Raw genomic sequence first — 19,840 nt, forward strand, 5'->3', positions numbered from 1 at the left:
CAGTAAGAAGGGTCGCTGGTTCGAATCCCGACCACGACACTACCTGCCTGGAGTTTGCATGTTCTCCCTGTGTCTGCGTGGGTTTCCTCCAGGTACTCCGGTTTCCTCCCACACTCCAAAGACATGCTGGTAGGTTAATTGGATCCTGTCTAAATTGGCCCTAGTATGTATGAATGTGAGTTAGGGACCTTAGATTGTAAGCTCCTTGAGGGTGTAGGGACTGATGTGAATGTATAATGTATATATTTTATATATATTCTTCATACAGTTTTATTTATATATATGGGCGGCACAGTGGTGTAGTGGGTAGCACTCTCGCCTAGCAGTAAGAAGGGTCGCTGGTTCGAATCCCGACCACGACACTACCTGCCTGGAGTTTGCATGTTCTCCCTGTGTCTGCGTGGGTTTCCTCCAGGTACTCCGGTTTCCTCCCACACTCCAAAGACATGCTGGTAGGTTAATTGGATCCTGTCTAAATTGGCCCTAGTATGTATGAATGTGAGTTAGGGACCTTAGATTGTAAGCTCCTTGAGGGTGTAGGGACTGATGTGAATGTATAATGCTAAAGGCAGACTAGTAATAATAAGGTCCTCATGTTGATGGGGACAAGGACCCCTTCCCAACAACCCTGGGTGGGGCCCTATAAAAATAAATAAAAACAGGAGGCAGTTTTTGACAATTCCTTTATTAAAAATAAAAAAAACAGTGTTCCCCGTTGTAGATCCATCATCAATCACGATGCAGCCGCCACCGCCGGACCCGAAAAAGAATAAAACATTTTTTTCCACCATCAACTAAGACAAATAGCCAAATGCCTGGCTTGCCGTTTAACAGTTCTTATATAGGTAAGGGCGGGGCCACCTGGCGACGTCACCTTGTGGCACCACCCCTTGTGATGTCACCAACCGGTGCATGCTGAGTCAGTGACATCACAAGGGGTGGCGCCACCAGGTGACTTCACCAGGTGGTCCTGCCCTTACCTATATAGGAACTGTTAAACGATAAGCCAGGCATTCAATGGTTTGCCTTAGTTAATGGGGAGCATTTTTTTTGTTCTTTTTTTCGGGTCGGCAGTGGCTGTGTCATTGTGATTGACGATAGATCTACATGGGGGACAATTGTCAAAAACTGTCTCCGTTTTTTTTTACTTTTTGACAGTTTTTTGGTGAATAGGCCCTAAAGAACCCCTCATGTTAAGGCCATGTGGCCTGGTATGGTTCAGGAGGAGGCGCTCGCTTGTCTTCCCCCCTTTCCTGGCCTGCCGGGCTGCATACTCTGAGAAGGGCCTGGTATGGATTGGGGGGACCCCCATGCCGTTTTATTTTTAACACTTTTTTATTGCTGGCAATGGGTTTTTTTTTCAGCTGTCAGTGGGGAAGCCCATTGACAGCTGATGACTCATTGGTAGTTAAGGATGCCGCAGCCAGCTTGCCGGCCCCACTCCTTAACCACCAGCTATTCACTGCGCCCTGACTGGGCAGACCTTTGCCCAATCAGGGCTTAGAATGCACTGTGCAGCATCCAAAGTTTGGATGTTTGCCAAATGGGCGAACAGGTGATGTTCGGGCCAAACTCTTGCTCGGCCCAAACTATTCGCCCAACTCTAGTCACTAATGGGGGAGCAACATTTTGCTCATCCAACCTGTAAGGAAGCAAGACATGGAAACTTATTTCTCTATCCTTTTCAGCCCTTTACAGTAATACTGCTGCCATGACACAATCATCCGTGTGGCATTGGCCTTATTCCAAGTGGATTTTTTGTTTCAGAAATAAGGGTTTGTTTGAAAAATGTATTATTATTTATTTATTATTAATACCCCTGATACCTGCAAATAGTAATGGAATGAATCAGAATTTAAAAAAGGGTTGGATGTATTCTTACAACTTATGATATCCCATATACCATATACTGTAATTATTCTGGATACCATCCAAATTATGGGCTGCACACTGAAGACATTCAACTCCAGCCAAGATTTACTGCAATGACAGCACACCACTCACTCCCACTTAAAGCCATGGGGATTGAGTCCTGCTGTGGGTGAAACATGTTGGGCATGGTTTTTGAGGTGGTTGCCATTGGTACAGTTGGTGAATTGGTGAGGGGGCACACTGGATACCTTCAGCTGCCATTGCACTTTTGCTGGGTGTCCAATGTGTCCCTGTACCTTTAAGAAGGTGTGGACTCCTTCCGGGCACACCTGTTCTTAATCTATCCATTATTATATATGTGCTCCAACTTGGGAAACTCTCAAAACTATAGAGTTAGGACTGCAGTACATTAGGGTGCCAAAACAATGCTGCAGCATATCCATACTATATATTTGAAAATGTGTGCAAACTTAACCCTTTGTTTTGACTGTGAACTGTTAGAGAAGGTCAATTCGGTCTGTTGCAGGCTGGCAGGTAGGTGAGTTGGGAAATTTTGTTTGTTTTTTGACATTTGGGAATGGCTTTGGGTGGGAGTGAGCGGAAAGCTGTCTAAACCTTTAGACTGGGTTCACATATGAGCACGCAGCGGCTCACAGCAGGAGTCATTCACCATTTCAGGTCCGATTTCAGCCCAAATCTTTGGCTGTATTCAGACCTGAAATGGACCAAAAGACGCACAGAGCTCCTGTGCAAAGCACCCCAGAGCCACTGGATCCATAGAGAGCCGGTCACAACCTCCTGCTGTGCAAATTGGTTGTGGGGAAACCCGCATCCAATTCGGACTAGTGTGAACCCAGCCTGACTGTAGTTGAATGTCTTCAGTGCGTGACCCATCATTTGGCTTGTGGACTTCAGTGGACCAAGACCAGACTCCATGGCCTTGGCACTCGGCTGGTTGCAAGGAATTGAAGATGATACAAGCTGCCTTATGAGCAGTGAAAAGGGTTGGGATTGTCTAACAATTATTTTGGATAGTTTTGGTTATTTTTTTCATCCAGAGAATAAATCCCTTTGTAGGATCAGAATGAACTTTTTTCCCCCATGAGGAAAATTTACTTTATTTTCCTCAGGAGCAAAACTTTTGTAGGTGCATGGAATACATGGTAATTATAGGTAAAGTAGCATTGGGACACTACAATGATGTTGACGGGGTACAGAATTGAACTAATTTGTATAAACACTGCAGCAAGGTAACACTTGAACGGTATTTGTGATTATACATTGTCAGCAAATGACTGTATATAGAAGCTAACTCTGTTCCAGACTGGAAAGCTGATGGACCTTCAGCAGCAATAAGCTTATAACTGCTCTTCTGTGGCTTCAATACTGCCAGCACTGGCAATCAACTCCTGTAATTGGCCTACTAATGGTAATAGACTTATGGGTGTTTAATGACTTCCCACAAAAATAATTTCTTTTCTGTCTGTAAAGATAGTTAAATCAGATTTGGCATGTTTAGTACTGTTTTCTGGGAAATGCTCTGTGCATAACTGGGCAGTTTTTAAGCCTTTCTCCTCACTCGTCACCGCTCCCAAAATATCATTTTGTTTCAAAAGTACCATTTTTTTCCACTCATTGGGCTTGTGTGTTTATTTTGCTCAGTGCTGGGGAAGCATGAAGCAATTTAAAGCAATATGATCGAAGTTTCAGGAATGCTTTCTGACAAAGATGGTTAAAGGCGTTGAGTGAGCTGGGATTCAGATGGTATTGTGTAATGCTTATTAACATGGATAGACAAATGCAGAACAAGGGTGCAATCCAAGATTCTAGTTTAAAAAAATGAAATGTAAATACTCTGTCTACCCTACATAGCAAATTAACTGCTATAAAAGCACGGGGAATAGAGTTGGGGGTGACGTGAATTAATAATACATTTGCCTAGCAGGGAAATACCGTGACTCTATAATCTACAATACCCCTATTAGGAATACATACAAGATGATTTACAGAATGGCTTCTCAAATGCCAAACAACATCGATCAAGAGCAGTTCTCGTGTCCCTTCTTAGCAGGTGGTAATTTGCAGCTATCCTACAAGCTTCCATACATCTGTTGACTAAACAGTGACCATTAAAGTAGAAACTTTTAGACTGGCAATGATATGCAAAGGCCTGCCTGAAACATTAAACATTATCCATCAGTTTCCAAACTTTGGACGGTACCCTGATGAGCTTGGAACATAAATTATGAGTAGGGATTTAAGACAGTTGTCATGGAAGCATGGACAGATTCTTAGCATAAACAATTCAGGGAGAAAATTCATCTCTTCTAGTTAAAAAAAAAGGACTGCTATTTTTTTCATTTATTTACTTTGCAAAATGACGTAGTGTAAAAATAACAAAGCTGAACTCTATTCAGATATAAAAATGAATGCAGCTCTGTAATCATTGATACATCAATAAATGCATTTTTTTTAAATGCAAGCAATGTAAGGATATTATTTTGACCTCTCAGGCCAAATTGCTGTGGAGGAAATCTCTGGCTTGAAGGTGATTATTGCAGCAAAAACTATTTTTATTATTTTATTTTTCAATGGACAATTAATTTTAATCTTGTTTTTCACTTCTAAAATTTTATTTAAAATGTCACTAAAGGCAAAATGTGTTTTTTTTTTTTTAATTCTGGGATAGAGTGGAGAGGAATTAGAATGTCTATCAGCTTTTATTGCTAGCTGTGCCCCTGTTAGGGAGATTCGCCCTCTCTATTTGTCCTGTTTACCCTTATCATCGAAAGTAAAAGAAAATCCCAAACTTGGAGTTGGCATTAAAACACTAATAGAGTGGAAATCTTCCAATGGGGACATTAGTTCTGGTGACCCTGGTGACACACTGGGATTCCCTCACTTTGGGGGGGATTTCCACTCATTTTCTGTTTTGGCTATGGGACAGGAAGTGAAGGGAAATCTCCCCAAAGGGACACAGATGGGAAGAAAAAAACCTTACGCTATGCAAAATGAAAAAAAAAAAGTTTTACCTTTAGTGACACTTTTACATAAAAGAGATTTTTATAAAAAAAAAAAAAAAAAGCAGTTGTAAAAAGCATAGCAAGAAACCTGCATAGTAACAGAATAGCTACAAAATATGTGTTAGCCCTGTAACACTACTTCTTTTATTTTCTTGATGAAAGTGGAAAGCTCCTTTAATAATCTTTACATTTTAAATATATTCTTATCATTGTCACTTATATTTTCTTTTTAATGACTTTAACCTCTTGGCGTTGGTGCCTCCTGGCTCTTTAAGAGGTTTATGATGCTGGGAGGTGGGGCATGGCTTAAGATCATGGCGGTCACGTGGTCCAAAAACACTCGATCACAAGGAGCGCTCAGGAGCTTTTGGTTAGACGATGGTAACTGTGTTGGGAGCATGCAGCACGCGCACTCTCGGCACAGGTCTATTGGGGGCAGTTCACGCATATGCAGCCTCTCTGCACCCTTGGCGCTAAGGACCAGGTCAGAGAGGCCACATATTTGCATAGGGCCAGCGCCAAGGGGTTAAAGGGGAACTTCACAAGTTCTAAAAATTAAAAGTCAGCAGCTACAAATACTGTTACCTACCAGTCCATTGAGTCCAGTGATGTCTTCACAGCCAATTCTCCTCATTGCTGCAGCTTCCTGGTGCCACCATCTTGGATTTGAGAGGCAGCCGTGACTTCCTGATAAATCACAACTGTCTCCCCATTTCACATGGATAAGATTGCGTGGCGCAGGGAGACTGACATGTCTTAGGAGGCTGCGGGGGTGGTCTTGGGGAGTGTAAGAATGAACAACATCATTCTTGCCTAGGCAAGCATTGCAGAAGTGGGGACGGGTACCAATCAAAAATGGTACTTAACCTGCAACTCAGTTACAGGGAAAAGAGAGGATGAGTGGTACTTCACTTTTTGAGTAAAGCTTTGCTTTCCTTAAATATAATACATACTGTATTATATTAAGTAAAAACTTTTAACTTATGTGAAAACCTTTTTTTGCACTTAAAGCTGAACTCTGGCCACAAAAACTCGCATTTAAATACTGTATATTCTTCATATTCTTCAAATTCTTCTTGGCCTGGGAACCTCAGACAACTTCTGTCTAGGAGAGCAAAAGAAGGTCCACCTCTCCCTTCTTCATTCTCCGCTTCTTCTTCCACTCTCTTTCGAAGGTCACCTAGATGTCCAACCCCTGCCGAATCGGATGTACCCTTCTGCTCCGCACTGGAGTACTATTGCAAAGATCTATTTTCTGAGCTGCAGCACGGGATGGTTATACTCACTCATTAACTGACACCTGTGACCATTGATGCCTATTTTCCATTTTAGTCTGGTAAGTTTTTCTCCTATAGGGGTGATTCGTCCCCCGGCTTTTTCTCACAAGTGGAAGTGATGGTGGTAGATCAATCCTGAACATAAGTGAATAGGACTTTTTTCAGACTGGACTTTTTTTCACTACATACGAACTGAGAAATTTATCACCAACGCTACTATAATACCACTTTCATTCTTGCACTGACACACGCATTGATGTTATGGTATTTCATGTACCTTATTTTGTTTTTTGTATCTTTACTTGTTAGTTTGACAGGTTTTGTTTGGGAGGGAGGTGTATTATAGTGCACCTACCTGTCATCAATCTAACTTTACTCATAAGCGCTTAGATTTAGGGAGGGCTTTCAACTTTTTGCTTACATATTCTTCATTAGGGAAGAAGGATGGAAATTCACCTTGTGTGCACCAAATGACTTTGCACGTCTATATATCACTGTTAGTGTAGCACCAGTCTTATGGGGCGGACTGGGCTGAGAGGCAAATTAGTCTAGCGCCCCATAAAGCAGCCACACTCCTTACAGTATGCGGGCGGCTGGCATTCCGCAACTGTGGGGGGGGCGCCGCCACTTCTAATCTTGACTATCCTATCACCCTGGACCACAAACCTTCCTCACTGTGCTATATGTTTTCTGCTGCACTATTGGCATGGTTATAGCTTCTTTGTCCTCTCCATAAAATTATTAGAAATTTGTGCTTAAAGTAGAACTATAGGCAACACTTTTTTTCATTTTGGATAGAGTAAGGGAGGGTTATGACCTCAGACATTTTATTTTTTACCATCCCTGTCCCATTGCAGAGATTTCCCTTCACTTCCTGCCCCATAGCCAAACAGGAAATGAGAGGAAATCTATGCAAATGAAGGGAATCTATTGCCCTCACTGTGCTATATGTTTTCTGCTGCACTATTGGCATGGTTATAGCTTCTTTGTCCTCTCCATAAAATTATTAGAAATTTGTGCTTAAAGTAGAACTATAGGCAACACTTTTTTTCATTTTGGATAGAGTAAGGGAGGGTTATGACCCCAGACATTTTATTTTTTACCATCCCTGTCCCATTGCAGAGATTTCCCTTCACTTCCTGCCCCATAGCCAAACAGGAAATGAGAGGAAATCTATGCAAATGAAGGGAATCCATTGCCCTCCCCCGGCCCTTAGAACTAGTGTTCCTACTCGAAAATTTCAGGGCAGGTCTTAAACAGCAAGGGATGTGGCCTTGACAGGAAGGGGTGGGTCATATTTAAATTAGGGGGTGCACGTGTTTAGTCAGGCCTAGGGCAGCACAAAACCTAAATACACTACTGCCTCTGACTCCTGAAAGAGGAGAACATATCAGGCTGATGTAGAACTACAAATTCTGAGTTTGAAACTAGCTGTGCAGGGGATTATGGGAGGATAATATAGTGTATGCAAGTAATTTAGCTACATTAATATTATGTAATAAATAAATAAAATAATGTTAATGATTTACTAACAAATGCATATGTTGTAAGGGTTGTTTTAAAATATTACTTGCAGTTACACTTTAAATAGAGCGTTTTTTTTAATTGGTAGATTAAATTTATAATGATAGTAACTTACAAAATACTTATAGCAACTAATTGAATTGCATTGAGGTTTACTTTATGATATCTTTGTTAAAGAGGTTTACCCGAGCTGTCTTCAATAGCCTCATTCCAGGCTCATATAATGTTCTCTCTGTACACTACCCATCCTGCACATTCTCCTTCCCTAGGGTTGGGTGACCCACCTCTGGAGCAAGAGACCTATTTTCTTTGCTCTCTCTTTCTGTCCCACCTTTATTTCCACTTTTTTTTAAATCTTTTTTTTTTCTTTTCCCCAACCTCTTGATTTTGGATTCACTATAATGTTGTCTGTGATCACTCAAATCACTTGTTCTCCATCCCATACTCACAACTGGACCTGATACATGGATGTGGAGCCAATACTTTATTCAATATCATATGCAACTCAAATGTGCATTACATATGTAAAAAAAGAGGGAACTTATAGTGCTCACTGTATTTAATAATAATAAAAGCAATGGGTACTCACAAGGATAAAAGCACAAGATTGTTTATAGTGCAATGCTTCACAATAGGCATTAGAGTCTAACATGTACTGGTCTCTCAACCACTCAGCAATCCCAAAATTGCAGTGTGATGATGTCCCCGCTTAGAGGGCAGAGCAACAAGCCAATGCAAAGACGTCATCATGCTGCCATTTTGGGATTACTGAGCGACGAGAGACAGGTACTTGTTAGCTGCTAGTGCCCATTATGAAGCACTGCACTATACACAATATTGTGCTTTTATCCTTGTGAATGTTTTTATACCCTTTACTTTTATTATTAATAAATACAGTAAGTACTTTAGGTTCTGTCTTTTTTAACATATGTAATGCACGTTTGAGCTGCATATGCTATTGAATAAGGGATCAACTCCATATCCATGTATCAGCCCCGAGCAAGGGAGAAAAAGTGCTATTTGACCTCACTTCAGGGTAAAGGTTATATGTGGAGGTGAGCAGATTGCTTTACCACGTGGTGGAGAACACTGGTGTCACTGTGGGATCAATGATGCATGGAAGATATAGAAGAGATCCCATTTCTTGCATTGGTGTCTGAAGTCACATTGCAACGTTGGACTTTTGTTATCTATTATCTTTTTTTGGGACATGTATTTTTAAAAAAGACATATGTTTATGTATTGTTGACTGTAAATATTTCATTTTAAATTGCGCTACACTTTATTTGTTTTTGATACTATATTATGTTGGTAACTTTTATTGTTCGGACACCTCATGTACAGTGTGGAAAATAATAATTTGATCCCCTGCAGATTTTGTAAGTTTGCCCACTTACAAAAAAATGAAGGGTCTATAATTTTGATTATAGGTGTATTTTAATTGATAGAGATAGAATATCAACCAAAATTCCAGAATAAACACATGATACAAATGTTATAAATTGAGTTGCAGTTCAGTGAGTAAAATCAGTATTTGATCCCCAAGTAAAATATGACTTAGTACCTGGTGGAGAAACCCTTGTTGGCAAGCACAGAGGTAAGACTTTTCTTGTAGTTGGTTACCAGGTTTGCACACATCTCAGGAGGGATTTTGGTCCACTCTTCTTTACAGATCTTCTCTACATCCTTAAGGTTTCTTGGCTGTCACTTGGCAACTCGAAGTTTCAGCTCCCCCCATAAATGATGTATAGGATTAAGGTCTGGAGACTGGCTAGGCCACTCCGTGACCTTAATGTGCTTCTTCTTGAGTCACTCCATTGTTGCCTTGGAGGTCATTTTTAGGTCATTGTTATGCTGGAAGATCCATCCATGACCCATCTTCAGTGTTCTGGCTGAGGGAAGAAGGTTCTCATCCAAGATTTTACAATACATGGCCCAGTCCATTGGCCCCTCAATGCGGCAAAGTCGGCTTGTACCTTTAGCAGAGAAACAGCCCCAAAGCTTAATGTTTCCACCTCCATGCTTGACTGTAGGGATAGTGTTCTTAGGGTCATAGTCAGCATCTTTCTTCCTTCAAACACACCCAGTCCAGTTAATGCAAATGAGCCAAATTCTGGTCTCATCTGACCTCAGCACTTTCTCCCAATCTTTCTCTGAATCATTAAGATGTTCATTGGCAAACTTCGGACAGGCCTGTACATGTGCCTTCTTGAGGAGTGGGACCTTCTGGGCGCTGTAGGATTTCAATCCAGGGAGGCTTATTTTGTTGCCAATGGTTTGTTTGGTGACTGTGGTCCCAACTGCCTTGAGAACAAGCTCCTCCTGTGTTGGGCTGATCCCTCACTTTTCTTATGATCATCCATGAGGCAAAATCTTGCATGGAGCTCCAGAGCTAGGGCGATTGATGGTTATTTTGTATTTCTTCCATTTGTGAATAATCGCTTCAACAATTGTCTCCTTCTCACAAAGCTTTTTGCTTTTTACAAGCTTGTCCCTGACATCCTTTGACAGCTATTTGGTATGGCCCATGATGGTGAGATTTGAATGGAAGAAAGAGATTCTGTGGACAGGTGTCTATACACATAACGAGTTGTCAGTAGGAGTACCTTCTTAAATTGACAGGACTAATCTGTGTACCACATGAGCACCTAATGTAGCCAGTCTGTGGAAACCAGAATTATTGTTGGTTGGTAGGGGATCAAATACTTATTTTACTCAATGAACTGCAACTCAATTTATAACATTTGTATCAGGTGTTTTTTCTGGATTGTTGGTTGATATCCTGTCTATCATTTAAAATACGCCTATGATAAAAATTTAGGACCCTTCATATCTTTGTGGGCAAACCTACAAAATCTGCAGGGGATCAAATAATTATTTTCCCCACTTTATGTGATTATTTACCTCTTGCACTGTTCACTGCTGGTTCTCCCAATTGTGTGCAGAACAGCATCCCTGATTTTCTGTTTCTTTAACTATGCTCTTTGATCATTGAGCTATTGCATTTTCATGTTTTGACCACTATGTAAGCAAACTGTATTGAGATACGAATGTGATTTGTCTGGCATACAGTATATAAATAAAAAAAAAATCAAAAAGAGATTAACCTTTACTTCTTATCCTAATGACAGGAAGTGAAAAATATTATCCCCCAACAAAGATACAAACAAAATTGACAAAAAGAAAACTGGCAAAGTTTGTAACTATTCCTCACTAAAAGTTCAGAAGGTCATAGAATGGTAAAGGAGATCTGAAAAAAAATCTACATTATTTTGTATACCTGGTAAATCCAGGGAAAATGTTAGCCATTCCAAGGCTTTTATTCTGTGCTTTAGTCCTAAATAAAAAAAATAAAAAGAATAAAAAAAAAAGCCAGACAAAGCAAGTAATTTTTACTCATGCTATAGAAGCATGGTTATTGTTTTTTCTGCACTTTAGTCCAATCTAAAAAAAAAAAAATGAATAAAGAAAAAGAAAAGGACAAAGCAAATAATTTTACCCATGCTATGGAAACATAGTTATTGCCTATTCTATGCTTTAGCCTGATCTAAAAAAAAAAAAAAAAAAAAAAAAAAATTATATATATATATATATATATATATATATATATATATATATATATATATATATATATATATATATATATATATATATATATATATATATATATATATATATATATATATATATATATGAAAAATAAAAACAAAAAATACCCAAAATGTTTTGACTGACATTTTACTGTAAAATGCCTACTAAAACCTTAAAAGTTCTTAGAAAAGTAAAGGAGACATGAGAATAGTGCACATTATTTTGTATACTTGCCAAATTTAGAAAAATAAAAACAATCGTGCTAGCCTCCCCACTACCATTGCCACAGCAAGGTTATTTCCTGTTCTTTGCTTCATTTATTTTTTTTTGCAAAATATTTATTTCAGTTTCAGATTTCACAGGAATACAAAAGCAAGTAAGAAAAAAAAAACACCCATATATCTCCAAAAGGGGTGCACAATGAAATACAGGCACCCACCACAACAATAGCATTGCATGCAAGGTACAAAAATTACAGACAATACGAAAAAAACTGCACATTATAGAGAGCTCTCCTGGTACAACAATACGATTGTACAAAGGCCACATCAGAGTACATGGAGGGTACTTAGTTGCCCCCAAGAACCCAAGAAGGCTATACCTACTTAATCTAGTACTTACAGTATAAAACGAAAAAAATGGGTAAGGAGTAACAGGATACTAGTGTAGATTGGTGTAAAAGCAAGGGGATTGCCGAGAAGAGGCATGCCCATAGACCTGCCCCTCTCAGGCCAAAGTTGGCTGTAAATACATAACAAAAACAAAATCAGCAGAAGTTGTGCCACTTAACCCACCCTTGGACAAGCCTGCTATTAATAAGAAAGTGTAGTTAACCGAGTTTGTAAATGAGAAAGTCGCGTTTTATTTGTCAATTGGTATTCTCTTTAAAGGCAGTAAAATCAATCCATATAGGCCAAATACTTTAGTATTTTTGATAGGAATCAGAGCACTGATACCTCTCTTATTCTGTGCTTTAGTTCCATTTTCTGCTTTCTTTCTGCTTTCTTTCATAAATATATTCACATATTACTCATTTTAATACTATTGGCTTACACACAGGAGTTGATTTATTAAAACTGGAGAGTGTAAAATCTGGTGCAGCTCTGCATAGAAACCAATCAGCTTCCAGTTTTTTTTGTCAAAGCTTAATTGAACAAGCTGGAGTTAGAAGCTGATTGGCTATCATGCACAGCTGCACCAGATTTTGAACGCTCCAGTTTTAGTAAATAAACCCCACAGTGTGCTCTTTGGGTGTCTTTGAGTATTTTGTGTGACAGGTCACTATCTCAGCTCTCTACCCATGGAACCGACAAAAACCAAAGCTCTGAGGATGAAGATCTATTCTAGTCTTGTTGTTTTTTTGTCACCAAAATCAAAATGAAACCATGTTTTACCAAAGCTGTGTGAGATGTGAAAAGCCCTTTATGTCCAACCACCAGAAATAAGTATGAAATATTTGATTAAAAACAGCATTTTCGAAGCATCACCTTGTGGCCGTATTGGCGATGACTTTCAGGCTGCTAGGATTACGAATTAACTTGTCCAAGATGTTGACAATCTGCTCAAACTTTGGTCTGTTGTTTCGATCCTTCTGCCAGCAGTCTAGCATCAGCTGATACAAGGCAGCTGGACATTCCATGGGTGGTGGCAGCCGGTAACCTTCATCTACCGCTTTAATAACCTGTTAATAGGGAAAATACTCTTTTTAGAATTACAATGCTATTTTGCTGCAAACGTAACATAAAAACATCTTTCTGCCTTATTTATGGTTGTGATTTGTTTATGTTCACAAGTCATTACCCCTTTAAGAAAACTGCCAGCAAATTACTGTAAACACTATCTCTAAACCACAATAATTAGCTCGTAGTTGAAATATTTGCTCGAATGAACAAGTTAAATCTTCCACGTGCCCTACACAAAGGACAAAAAAAATAAAAAAATCAATTTAAAAAGGTACGTTTGGGTAAAATATGGATTTCATTACATGCAAGGTAAACAGTTTGCAATAATAGCACCCCAGCTACGGACTACTTAAAGTGCCCTTCATGCATAAATGTTTCACTTAAGAGGAAGAAGAAAATAAAATGAAATCATTGCATCACATGACTACATTCCTTATATATATTTTTACTTTGATGTCACATTTGATCACTTAATTAGTCAACTGGTGTTTATGTAAGCCTACAATAATGTAGGAGAGGCTTGGCAGTGCACAGAAAAATTAAGTTCCTTCTATGAACAAATAATCAAAGGCTGGAAAATGGTCTTAAAGATTATAAATGCCTCATTTTTCTAATTGTTGCTGGTGATGTATGAAAAGAAAAATGTGACTTGATGTTAAACTTACAGATGTTGTTAAATGAGTTAATGACAAGAGAAGAAAGCACTTTGAGGGTATGTCCACCTTGACTTATTTTCAAGTATCGGATTATGTGTTATTGTACAGGGTGGTCATTCAGTCAAGGACCTGCTAATCATATCCAGCTATTAGTATCCAGAAAACACTGCAACTCTTCAGTCTGAATTAAATAATGTCCCAGTCAGCTAACTTCTTAGTATGTTTCTTGGCTACACTGCAGCATCTTATCACATGACTCTGCTGTAGAACTTCAGTGTAAGGGGAAGGCTGCAGTGTGTTCAGTGTTGGCAGTGCTACAGTGAAGCATTAGAAATATTTGCAGGTTTAGATTTAGGGCTACTTGAAATAAAATAACTAGAATTTAAAAGGATTTTACTATCAGAAGTACAAGGAGTGTAATTATTTTAAAGAGAAATGTTTATGCTCGACTGGGGTGCACATTTTTAATAGGTTTTAGGGCAAGGGGGCAAGGTAAATATTACCTTTAGTTATTAGAAAAAAAAACACATATATAGATCTCTCTCTCTCTCTCTCTCTCTCTGCAGGCACAGGCCACCCCCCCCACCCCTCGCGTTGGTACCGGCAGAAGAGAAGCAGGATATCGGAGGACAGACATCCCAAGCCCCCGCTAGCACCAGACGATCGCCCGCTGGGCCTGTCACTTGGACAGATGACAGAGCAACCCAAGCGGCCGAATGGAGTACGGCCGTGGCGGCCGCTTGAGCCGCTCTGTCTTCTGTCAGGCAGATGTGATGACGTCAGGTCAGGATGCATCTATGGGACTGGTGAGGCTGCATTTATGGGACTGGTAAGGCTGCATTTCATTAGCACAGGTCAGGGTGCATTTCATGGGCACTGGTAAATATTTTAGTACACCATTTGGTTCAGAATATTTTTTTTCTTGTTTTCCTCCTCTAAAATCTAGGTGCATCTTATGGCCAGGTGTGTCTTATGAAGCGAAAAATACGGTATATATATATATATATATACAAATAATGATGACCTCTTGCTGCCCCTTTAGTGTCCAACCAGAGGCCAGGGGTGGAGACGTGATTAGGTGACTTAGTAATTCTATCCTCCTCTACTGGGATCCCCCATGGTGCTCCTGGCTCCTCCCCTTCTGAGTGTCCCTTATAGCAAACAGCTTGCTATGGAAGCACTTGTGCTGGCTCAATTCTGAACCGCGCTCTGTGTGTCCATTGACACACACACAACACAGCTTGGACCCACACCCCTAGTCTGTCTTCACTGGCTGTTATTAGCCATTGGCTCCTGCTGTTGCCTCTCTGTCCAACGGTGAGAGAAAGGACCAAGAGAGCCACTGTTCTCAGGCACAGCAGTGGATCAGGATTGGGCGCAGAAAACACACTAATGTAAAAAAAAAAAAAAAAATTTACATTTAGAACCGCTTTAAGCTGGCCATAGACAGATTGTATTTTTTTTTAATCAGCCAAGCAAACCAATTTCCTCATCCACACATTTGAGGTGGATGAGGGAATCTTCCCTGCTGCATTACTGTATACTGATAGCAAGTGCTTTCTGTGTCAAAGCAAAATTTTCCTGAATGCTCTGAATGGCCATAGATCAAAATTCAACTGGTCCCTGGATTTCGATCCATCTGTGGCCATTTCAAGGAAGCTGAAATTCAGCAGCCATTTTTTCCTATGGTCATTCATCAAATTGCTGATTCTCTTTACCGAAATGTAAATGCAAAAATGTTACAGAACTGTGTGCAATAGAATACTATAACAGTAAGGTTTTTATATGAGGCATATCATTCAGAAGCTGAGGTTATAATTTTTGCCTGGAGTTCCAATTTCAGACTGAACAGAAATATCGCAGCAAATCAAATTTGGAAATCAAAAGTATTAGATCATTTTTTGGCTCAGGGTAGATTACTGCAACACTAACTGTTCACTTCAGGACACGTCCAAGAATTTGTGAACAGCTGACCACAGAATTCATAATTGGTGACATACCGCTTGGGCACTGGCCATAGACTACTTGTTGTGTAATCAACTTTTCACAGTGAAAATTCTTCCATAGTGCTTACTGTACTAAAAAATATGAATGCTTTTTTTTCCAATAAATTCTAGACAAACAGGCTGATCACTTTGCAAGGGAGTTTTCATTTTGCAGGTGGATTTTCCCTTAACTTGATGAATGTGATGACAATTCACTTTGCAATACCCAATTATGTGCAAGGATGATAAAAAAAATATATATTTTTGCTTGCACATGATTGGGTGTTGGAAGTCAGTAGATCTTCACCTCGTTCACAAAGCTAAGGGAAAATTCCTGTGCAAAGTTAAAATTTCCTTGCAAGGTGAACAGGAAATTTGCCATTGACAACTCAACCCTAATCTACTAAAGGAGTAACGCATATTCACTTTACAAGGGAGTTTTCATTTATCTTCATGCATGTAATTAAAAATCTACTTAGCAGAAGTTACCCAACTATGTGCAAGGAAAATTTAAAAATGTTTTTTTCCTGCATGATATTAGATGATAGAAGTCAACAAAATGTCACCTTATTCGCTAAGTGAAATTTCCTTTCTAAAGTAAAGATTAATTTTGCAAAGTGAAAATGCTTTACTTCTTTAGTAAATCAGCCAAGATATCATCAACATAAAGTTAGCAGACTCAATTGTTACAAGCAAGGAGTACCTATTGTGCCACAGTTTTATTTCTTCTTTACAGAAAACATTCATTGTATATCTTTTTTACTTTTACATACATATTGTAGGAGAAATGGATTACATATGTTTGATATGCTTTCATTTCTGCATCTCTGTGGGTTATATTTTGTTTATTTTACTTATACATTATTGGCCTTGTGCTCTGAATTATATTATTAGAACAAGTATTTAGACTGGGGAAAGATACTGGCTTGTGTTTATTTACCTTCCTAATTACCAGATGAGAGATAGACATCTTTAAAGTACAGAAATTGCTTCATAATACAGAAGGTATCTATGTATTTTCACTTCAAACACAAATGCAAAAGAAAATATTCTAATTTTGGGAAGAGAAATGGAAATCATTTTTGCAATTGCATGGTTCTGCCCACATGCCATTTGTTTTGGAACTGATGACATGTAAATATCTTCCAGAAAGGTGATGCTCTATGTTGCAGTTCTTCAGTGCTTTTGGTTCCTCTTGCTCCAGTTCACAATAGGTTCAAGGCCAGTGTGAAGATTTTTGTCTACACGGGTGGCTTTTGCTGCCCCCCTGTCCTGCCGCTACCTTCCTCCCCTCCAAATTGCAACCCCCCCACCCCCATATGGCATACAATTTATTTTATCACCCACATCCCCTCACTGTCTACAACCATGCGGATACCTCCTTTATGTTGCACCTCTAATGTGATGGGGCACAGTGTGCAGGATGCCACACAGCACTGAAAATTTGAGCTGTGCTGAGCTGCATTGTGCAAATGGCAGTGTGTAGTGAGGGGGCAGGATTATGCATTTCCTGCTTCCCCTTACTGGTTACTAGTTGGCAAGTGAGGCAAACTAAAATTCCATGCTACGCTGGGTAGGAGAGACAGCGCAGCATTAGGGAACAGCAGATAGGTATTTTAAAAATCCAAATTCCCAGCAAATGGATTCTACTGCCCCTCTATCCTGGTGCCCTAAGGTGGCTGTCTAAGCAGCCTTATGCTGCTGCCAGCCCTGCGCTCGCTACCAATGTTCGTGATTGTAAGGCTGGTATTTTCCTGGAAATTATTCGGAAACAGAACTACACACAGCACTGGGCACAAAAATGTCCCAAAATGGAAATGTCATTTAAAATTGCCAGTAAAGTAGCAGCTGGCCAATAAATAAAGGGGGGGGGGGATTTATTGCACATATTCATTAACACTATAACGATTTCACAGGTCCATGATGGCCAGTTGTAGGTTTATTACTGAGGACAGACACAAAGGCAGGGCATGCTGTTTTCCTGCATGTACAGAGCAGAGAGAAATCTATAGGAGAAAGCCAAAAATATTGCAACGTACAAGGAGACTTCTGACAAAACACTAATCCCTGACTAATGCCTATAAAGCCAGGGTATAGGATGGAAGGTGAAATGCTCTAACATGTTGCTGCATCTACTGGTTGTGATCCTAGGACTGTGAACGAACGTGTCTGCTGCCTGGAGCCTGGGGTCACCCAATGACAACTCTGCCATGTGGCCCGACACATACAGCACCAATCTACACATGGAGGATCCCTGCACCCCGATCTGCACACATTACCTGCCAAGGGCTCCTGTGCTCCTCCCATTGGTGTCCCAAGCCATCACTCTCATCAGACTATCCCAGTACAAGCCAATCACCCAATGTGTACAGACAGTGGTTCACACTAGTTTCATTCATGCATCAGACATAGAATTTCACACATGAAGAGATCTGTTAGATGTGTGGAGTTTTCCAGGACAGAATCTGGGAGGAGGAGGGGGGGATCAGGGGAGGTTTGGCTATCCTTTTTATCAGTCCTCTACTGGCCTCTGCACTCTGACAGTGCTGGTGACAACCCTGACTATCTGCCACATGCTATAAGGTAGAGCTGTCAGGACAAGGCTGGGGGGGGGGGGGGTGAGAGGACTACATTTACCTGTCCATCGTCCTGTACACTGCATAAAGAGGTCTAAGCTGGGTGTAAGCACAGGAAGACAGGTATTTAATCTGAGTCCCCAGAAAGTGACTTGGGATTTTTATTTTATCCACACCCCCCACCACCACCACCACCCATCCAGGTGCCCTAAGACGGTGTGCCGGCCCTGCAAAGGTTGAAGATAGCTCTGAATAAAAATCTCTGCCACACAGCGAGGGTGGTCCTCACTGTTCTGTACACACCGTCTTGTATACAATGGTCAATGGCTTTGGTTCAGTCTACTCAGGTTTGCTAAAGTGGTACAACTGTATGTAGAGACCAAACTTTTTTGTTTTAGTTTCTTGATAAAATGGATGGTTTTGGATAAAATGTGGAGCAAAAAAGCCTCGTTTAGGTTTTTACAGCCGTCTGGTGCAAAGATATTCAGTTGGTAATTATAAATACACCATACATAATAAGTCACGTTTTTGAGTATGTTCTTACATCTTGATTGGACATTTCCCAGTACGGTCTCTCCCCATATGACATGACTTCCCACAGTACAATGCCATAACTCCAGGCATCACTTGCTGATGTAAATTTACGATAGGAAATGGCTTCTGGTGCTGTCCATCTAATAGGTATTTTTCCACCCTGAAAGGACAAAGGTACAATCACTCGCTGAATATGTATTTAGTCCCACATTAAATATGTCAGTGTGTCTCTGGCACCAGTTACATCAAGAAAGAGAAACAAAAAACATGAAGCAGATCATTGCTAACCACTGTCAAAGTACTGATATAATGGAGAATCATAAATGTTGCATCAACCTACCAAGAGCTTGTTCCCTGCTCTTTCCATACATACCAAATGACCTTGGCTGTGGAGCTACTTGTTCAATTGATCACAGAATAGGCATGTTTAAATGCATCTAGGATATTTCTGGGCAGAGTCAGTCTGACCTGTTTACATTCAATGGTACTGCACTAAGACCCTAAGAAACAAGAAGGCTTTTAATGGACTTCATGAGGGAGTACAGAGAGATCCAGAGAAACACAGAATGGCCATAGATAGAGGTAAGGTAAATAGTTTGCAGCAGCCCACTCCCACTTCACTTTTGTCCTAAAAGAACAAATCCCTGTAAGAAAGCTTGAAGCTAATTATAAATGGAGCAGTGTCTTCATGTGATATGTCTGATTCAAACATTGGTTTCAGCATTAGGGGTGACTATAGTTAGTTTCCTGAGTAATGACATCAAAAACAGAATATTGGAAATAGTTAACACTTTAGGCACAGATTTTCCAGCATACCTTAAAGTGGTGGTAAACCTCAGACATAAAATATGAACAAAGCACATCCCTCTACAGTGTCTACTTGTCCCAATTAAGAGCACTAAGTGTCATTTCTGCCTGCTGCTTCATTCCTCTGCTATTAGCATGAATCATTTCTGATAATTTTTCCTGACACCAAAAGAAAAAAGATGACAGAGGAGGGACCTCTAGCTGATTGACAGCCTCAGCTGTGTTCCTGTGTGTTGTGTGAAAAGGGGGGGGGGGTCCCTTCCCTACAATCAGCTCTCATAGCTCTCCTCACTGAGCTCTGCAGAGTGTCATT

At 40.1% G+C, this 19,840-nt stretch overlaps 1 protein-coding gene across 4 annotated transcripts in view; it reads right to left on the reverse strand.

Moving 5' to 3' along the window:
- Positions 1 to 19,840, reverse strand: part of EPHA3 (EPH receptor A3) — a 573,384-nt gene that overhangs the window by 21,905 nt on the left and 531,639 nt on the right. For 3 of the 4 annotated variants that reach the window (XM_073617000.1, XM_073616999.1, XM_073617001.1), the window contains exons 14-16: positions 18,731 to 18,880; positions 12,775 to 12,968; positions 10,977 to 11,033 (exon numbers count right to left, since the gene is read on the reverse strand). In XM_073617000.1, the coding sequence (XP_073473101.1) occupies positions 10,977 to 11,033; positions 12,775 to 12,968; positions 18,731 to 18,880 (401 nt within the window). The remainder of the gene's footprint in view (positions 1 to 10,976; positions 11,034 to 12,774; positions 12,969 to 18,730; positions 18,881 to 19,840) is intronic. The other variant, XM_073617002.1, reaches the window with a different exon arrangement.

Source organism: Aquarana catesbeiana, linkage group LG02 (assembly GCF_042186555.1).
Source record: "Aquarana catesbeiana isolate 2022-GZ linkage group LG02, ASM4218655v1, whole genome shotgun sequence".
Classification (NCBI taxonomy): Eukaryota; Metazoa; Chordata; class Amphibia; order Anura; family Ranidae; genus Aquarana; species Aquarana catesbeiana.